This window comes from Ochotona princeps, chromosome 10 (assembly GCF_030435755.1).
Source record: "Ochotona princeps isolate mOchPri1 chromosome 10, mOchPri1.hap1, whole genome shotgun sequence".
Classification (NCBI taxonomy): Eukaryota; Metazoa; Chordata; class Mammalia; order Lagomorpha; family Ochotonidae; genus Ochotona; species Ochotona princeps.
The window spans coordinates 67,562,037-67,569,061 of record NC_080841.1 but is presented as its reverse complement, the minus strand read 5'-3'; the positions used below and the strand labels follow the sequence as shown (position 1 = coordinate 67,569,061).

General features: G+C 55.5%; 1 protein-coding gene across 1 annotated transcript; it reads left to right on the top strand.

The window, feature by feature from the left end:
- The first annotated feature begins 3,988 nt into the window (after nucleotides 1–3,988).
- ACTA1 (actin alpha 1, skeletal muscle) lies at nucleotides 3,989–6,750 on the top strand. Its single transcript, XM_004588453.3, has 7 exons — nucleotides 3,989–4,093; nucleotides 4,786–4,926; nucleotides 5,021–5,345; nucleotides 5,521–5,682; nucleotides 5,784–5,975; nucleotides 6,094–6,275; nucleotides 6,360–6,750. Exons 2-7 carry the CDS (start codon nucleotides 4,798–4,800, stop codon nucleotides 6,501–6,503), a joined length of 1,134 nt encoding a protein of 377 aa, XP_004588510.1. The 5' UTR covers nucleotides 3,989–4,093; nucleotides 4,786–4,797; the 3' UTR covers nucleotides 6,504–6,750.
- Nucleotides 6,751–7,025: the final 275 nt, after the last annotated feature.

Here is a 7,025-nt window from a genome sequence, read left to right as displayed (position 1 = left end):
AATCTAGGGTGCGGGGGGGAGGGAGACAGGAAGTCTATGACATGATGTGAATGCTGAATCTGAAAGTGACTTCTGCAAGGTCACATAGGCTACCAGAGGAAGATATAAATCCAGATCGGCTTGATTCCAAAGGGTAACCTAGGCAGGGGAGGAGAGGGCGCTATCCCATTTCAGTCACAGCCTCTTAGAGATGGCCACCATGAGAAACCACCAGCTTCCAAAGAAGGCAGGGTGGGAAATGCAAGCCCGCTCCTCCGCCCCATGTCACCTTGGCAGTTTCAGATGTGTGGCTTGTGAAAAGAAAGGCTTTTCCCTTTGATTGGCTTGATTGTGGTAGAAGCCTTCCCAATGTCCAAAAAGAAAAACTTACCCTTGTCCTTGTGTTTTCTTCTTATTTCTAACTTTCCTCTTGTTAGTGGCGTGATGGTGTTAGCCAGTCGCGAACAGCCTACAGCTCAGTGTATATGTGGAATTAACATTAGGTGTATTAAGAGCAACTAGTTACATCTCATTAACTATGTATGTATGCACAGTTTTGTATCAGTTCCTATAGCCCCCATGTAACATTAAGACATCTAATTTAAAAATGTGTATAACCCCAGAGCAGTAGTCTAGTGGCTAAAGTCCTCGCTTTGAATGCTCCAGGATCCCATATGGGAGCTGGTTCCAACTCCGGCAGCCCCGCTTCCCACCCAGCTCCCTGCTTGTGGCCTGGGAAAGCAGTCAAGGATGGCCCAAAGCCTTGGGACCATGCACCTGCCTGGGAGACCCAGAGGGGTCTCCTGGCTTCAGATCAGCTCAGCTCCAACTGTTGCAGTCACTTGGGGAGTCAACCAGTGAACAGATCTTTCTGTCTCTCTTCCTCTCTGTATGTCTGAGTTTCAAATAAGAATAAATCTTCAAGACAAAAAAAATTAAGTGGAGTGAGTAGGATCGTTAAAAGGAACGTTAAAAGGATTACTGAGATATGAAAGCACTATCTATTTTTACAAACTCATGTTCAAATTGAAGGGAGCGATACACAGAAAGCTGAGACTGCACGATGGGGAACTGAAGGTGTGTGCAGAGGGAGGGAAATGGCCTAGCGCACTCAGAGCAGCAGGGCCTGCTGGGACAGGAAGAGCTGAGGCTGCACTTGAAAACTTAGAAGCCAGAGCCCTGTCAGACATACCCTACATGGCTGACCTTTGCACAGTGTCCGTCCGCAAAAGGCTCTGCAGGCGGGAGCAGGGTGCTACGATGCTCCCAAAAGGGCATATGTATGGAGACATGGCTCTCCCACTTACTCTTTCCGATCCCTAAGCCAACAAAGGTTGAATCAAACCAGAAAGGGGCTGGCAGTGGCCTGTGGTGACCCCGCAGGGACTATTTAAACCAGCTGCTGTCATGTGGTAACAGAGCAGATGTCTGGTCTGGCCTGCATGTTGTCCATCTGCCCACGGTTTGCTGTTGTAGCAAATCTCAGCCTGTGGATGCTTTGCTCACAATCACCTTGTAATTTATGTTGGAATGTGACAGTCTGAGAAAAACGGATCAGAAAAAGAACAGGAGCAGGAACAATGCTGATACGCCAGCCCCTTTAGTGTTAACATGTTTTGAGGTATTTAGTGAGTCACATTTCTTCCAACTCTCAGAACTTGGAATCGTCCTCTTCAGTTGTCTGCTGTACAGTGCATTTGCCAGCTTTATCAAGTGCCTCTAGTAACAGGAGGGCATAGGATACTTTTTAAAGATTTGTTTATTTTTATTGGAAAGTTAGATTTACAGAGAGAAGGAGAGATAGGGAGAAAGATCTTTTGTCTGCTGGTTAACTCTCCAAGTGGCCACAACAACTGGAGCTGAGCCAATCCAAAGCCTGGAGCTTCTTCTGGGTTCTCCCGCACAGATGCAGGGTCCCACTGCTTTCCCAGGCCACAGAGGGGAGTTGGATAGGAAGTGGGACTGCCGGGATTAGAACAGGTACCCATACGGGATTCCAGTGCGTGCAAGGTGAGGATTTTAGCTACTAGACTACAGCGCCGGACCCGGGCATAGGATATGGCAATTGGAATGTAGTTCTATCAATTATTCATTCATCTTCCAAATAATTGGAAAAACTACAGGAGCTTTTTAAATTTTTTTTTAATTTTTAAGGTCTTATTTTAATTTTTATTTTAGATGATGTTTGCATAGTTGTTCAGGGTGGGAAGGAATGAGGGTTAGGGAAGAGTGGGTGTAATCGTTGTTTCCAAATTTTCTATTTCTTCTTCCTATATCTGGGGGAAGTCAGGAGATACGGGGAGAGGCCGTACCCAGCCTCCCAAGCTAGAGGAGCTTTTAACTAGCTGGGGCTTTGTACTCACCACCTAGGCCTCATACTAACCGAACTCCTCATTAACTGACTCTGATCACTTGGAGGCCGGATGGGGCGGGGGTGGGGGAGCGGCCCTGGTGCCAGTCTTGAGGAGAGTTACTTGAGCGTCTGTTTCTCCCTTCTAGAGAATCCACACCTGTCCCAGTTGCCAAGTTCACTGCCAAATGAGAAGCACAGCTATTTTTGGGAATTCTTAAGCACATCAGGAAAATGAATGAGCCCATCCTGGCTTGTAGTCTTTCACTGATATCCCCCTTAAAGCGTGCTGCAGGATCCATCACAGAAGCCTGTCTATAGTTGCAGTTTCAATGACGGGCTTAGAGCTGCCCTTACAGCTCGGCATCCCCTCCACCCGCAGCACCCATGCCCACGCCGCCAACACCCTCACCAAATTGAGACAGACACCAGCCGAATAACCTCCATTGACCCTCCCCTTCCACTCCACCTTACCATAAGCAGATCCAGATTCTTCTAGAAAATCTGAAAGCCATATCCCCATTTACCAATGATATAAATAGAATATGCTGCAGGCTCTGGTAGGTGATGACTCTCCCAGGTGGACTGGGAAGCAGATCGGCCTTGGCCGGCATCATCCTCTAAATATAAGGATGAGTTTGTTCAGCTTTTGCATACAGAAAAGCGATGACCTTTCACGGGGGCATTGTCCCTGTCCTCTCTGTTGGGAGAAAGGAGCAGCCCCTCACCTGTCTCCACCTCCAACTAGTCCTGCCGGTCACCCTTGAGGGACTCAGGATGTCAGTGCCACCAGGGAGAGGGGGTGGGGTCAGGCGGGAACAGGACTCAGCTCAGCACATCCTAAAGTGGCCCTTTCCGTCCTGGAGAAAGAGACCCATCTCACCCTCAAAAAAAGCTGGAGAGCTGACTGCCCATCCAGGCGGACAGCTCCTGAGCGTGTCTGAGCGGCTGCCTGGCCTGTCCCCGGGAACCCCCACATCTCCTCCCCACCCCGCCTACCTCCGCCTCCGGCTGCCAGTTGTCTACCCTGCGACAGCTGCACACCCTAGGGCCGCCCAGGGCTCTCTCCGTGGTGGGGGAGGGGACCCACTTTGGTCAGCCATCTGAATACAAGGGAGGGGAAATGGAATGGACTGGCTGCTCAGAGCTTGCCTTGCTTCCTTAAAGCCTTTGGTGCCAGGAGTGACTTTTGCAGTCCCCCCAAGCCCACCACTGCGGACCGCTCTGTCTCCCAGTCTGAATAAAGAACCCCAAGTGGGATAAAATACTAGTATGAGAGGCCATGGGTCAAGCACCTTTTGAAATGTCCTGTGCACAGAGTGGGTCGGGATGGAGAATCCTTTGGACAGGTGCAGTTCTGGGCGAGCAGTCTCATACAATGCACCCAGAGGCACACGCGGTGACCCTTGCCCCACCCCACCCCTCTGGCTGACAACTGAACCGGGTCGGGAGGGGCAGAGGCGCTGGTGAGACACTCCATATACGGCTCGGCCCTCGTTACCTGGGCTCAGGCCAGCCCTTTCCTTCTATGGTCACCACAGGACACCCGGGCGGGGGCATGGGGCACAAACCCGCCTAGGGAGGGGGCTCTAGTGCCCAACACCCAAATATGGCTCGAGAAGGGCAGCGACATTCCTGCGGGGCGGCACGGAGGGAGTGCCCGTGGGCTATATAAAACCTGGGCAGGGGGACACTCGGCCACTGCAGCGGACAACGCTGAGTGAAGTCCGAGCCGGAGCACAGCAGGTGTAGCCACTCACTCAGGTAGGGCAGGAGTTGGGGAGTGGGGCAAGGGGACTGGAGAGGACCAAGAGCAGCCTAGAGCATGTGCCCTGAGCAGGTGGTTCAGTCCCCAGAGGCAAAGCACTTCAAAGGAGAGTCAAGGAGACAACTGGCCTCTGGAAACTTATCTGAATTTATTTCCAGCCTCTTTGCACTGTTGTGTCTGGCACCGCGGGCTGTGCCTAGGAAGATTACCTTTACTGAGGTGTAGTTGTGTGTTAGTTCTCCGAGGTCGGTTCTCTTCCCTAGAGAGGAAAGACAGCAAGAGCGACTGCTCACTGGACCGATAACAGGTGCAAGGGTTCCACCTTGGATAGGGGCGCCTTTCCATGGGCAGCTCCTGGCCAGTGGGCAGACAGCTCCCCAGCCTCAGCCCGCTCCTTAACAGAAGCATACAGGGGTGGAAACTAGAACCTACTCTTGAAGTGTGCAGGGCAAAGGCTCGGGTACCGGTCTGGAGGACGTCTCAGTAAAGGCTTGAGACCCTAAGCTCCTCTGACCTTGAGCCCCCGGCCAAGCTTGGGCAAAGCCCTGCAGCCGCTGCCTTAGCGGGATGCAAGCAACTGGAAAAGTGACTAGGGCACTGAGGAGGGAGGGCATAAGGTCCGCCGGGTCGCCGCTGGCTGGGCACCTTCACCGACGCACTTGCGTCCCCACTTTATCCGTGATTGCAGAAACCAAACACCATGTGCGACGAAGACGAGACCACCGCTCTTGTGTGCGACAATGGCTCTGGCCTGGTGAAAGCCGGCTTCGCCGGCGACGACGCCCCTAGGGCCGTGTTCCCATCCATCGTGGGCCGCCCCCGTCACCAGGTCAGGCTGTCGCTTCCGGGAGGGAGCCGGGCCGGAATCCCAGCGCCCCGCGGCACCGCCCTAACGCGTGTGTGATGTCTCCTCCGGTTCCCAGGGCGTCATGGTGGGTATGGGTCAGAAAGATTCCTACGTGGGCGACGAGGCTCAGAGCAAGAGAGGTATCCTGACCCTGAAATACCCTATCGAGCACGGCATCATCACCAACTGGGACGACATGGAGAAGATCTGGCACCACACCTTCTACAACGAGCTCCGCGTGGCCCCCGAGGAGCACCCCACCCTACTCACCGAGGCACCCCTCAACCCTAAGGCCAACCGCGAGAAGATGACCCAGATCATGTTTGAGACCTTCAACGTGCCGGCTATGTACGTGGCCATCCAGGCCGTGCTGTCCCTGTACGCCTCCGGCCGGACAACTGGTGAGTGCCAGCCCAGCCGCGCAGGGTCTGGGCGCGGTTGAGGCCTCTCCCCGCTCCCCAGTGCCCCGCCTGGACCCCCCCCCCCCAGTGCCCCGCCTGGACCCCCGCGTCCCCAGCCACTAGCTTCCACGGGCCGCCGTGGCTGCCCACTTAGCCGCTCCGACCCCACGCGCAGGTATCGTGTTGGACTCCGGGGACGGCGTCACCCACAACGTGCCCATCTATGAGGGTTACGCGCTGCCTCACGCCATCATGCGTCTTGACCTGGCTGGCCGCGACCTCACTGACTACCTGATGAAGATCCTCACCGAGCGTGGCTACTCCTTCGTGACCACAGGTGCGCAGGGCTGCAGGCACCCGGGGCGGGAGGGGCATCGGGCGCCTGCCCCTAGGACCCTGCGCTAAGGATTCTCTTCCTCCTGCCCCTGCCCCCCGCAGCTGAGCGCGAGATCGTGCGTGACATCAAGGAGAAGCTGTGCTACGTGGCCTTGGACTTCGAGAATGAGATGGCCACGGCCGCCTCCTCCTCCTCCCTGGAGAAGAGCTATGAGTTGCCTGATGGGCAGGTCATCACCATTGGCAACGAGCGTTTCCGCTGCCCGGAGACCCTCTTCCAGCCCTCCTTCATTGGTGAGCGCTGGCAGCCTCTCCCCGGGGCCTGCCTCCTCCCCCTCCTTCCCCCACGCCAGGGCCCACGACCCCCGACTCTGCAAGCCTGCTCACTGCTGTTCCGTTCCGCGTCCCCCAGGCATGGAGTCGGCAGGCATCCATGAGACCACCTACAACAGCATCATGAAGTGTGACATCGACATCAGGAAGGATCTGTACGCTAACAACGTCATGTCTGGGGGCACCACCATGTACCCTGGGATCGCTGACCGTATGCAGAAGGAAATCACCGCTCTGGCCCCCAGCACCATGAAGATTAAGGTGGGCAGTGGCCTGCGCCGGTGCCCGCGGGGCCGGGCGGGCTCGGGGCTGGGGCCTCCACCCACCTAAGCCGTTGTCTTGCAGATCATCGCCCCCCCTGAGCGCAAGTACTCCGTGTGGATCGGCGGCTCCATCCTGGCCTCGCTGTCCACCTTCCAGCAGATGTGGATCACCAAGCAGGAGTACGACGAGGCCGGGCCCTCTATCGTGCACCGCAAATGCTTCTAGTCGCGCTGCGCCTGCCGCGCGAATTCTCCTCAGGACTCCCGCACCTGTGGCTGACCTAGGGCGCCGCGCAGTAACATTCTCTGTAACAACTTCCATTGCTGCCACGGCAAACTGACACACTGTTCGTGTCGGGTACACACATTCACTCACCTTACCTCATTTTGTTATTTTTGGAACAAAGCCCTGTGGAAGGAAATGGAAAACTTGAAGAAGCATTAAACTCAGGCATTCTGTCATGCTGCATAAAGTTGTTTGTTGTGTTAATTTCCGGGGAAGGGGACGGGAGCAGGGTCTCCTTCAAAGGAGCGTGCTGCTTTAAAGACAAACGCTGTCTTCCCGCACTCCCTCGCGGCTGTCCGCTCGGGCTCGGGTCCATCCCCGTCTGCCTGGCCTCTCAGCTCTGCTCTACCAGGTTATTTCGCAGGCGCCCCGCAGGCAGCGGGCGCTGACCAGGGTGCTGGGCCAGGAGCCGCGCCTCGGAGCGCCCTTCCCCTCCGCTCCACCCAAGCCGTCGGAGTTGAA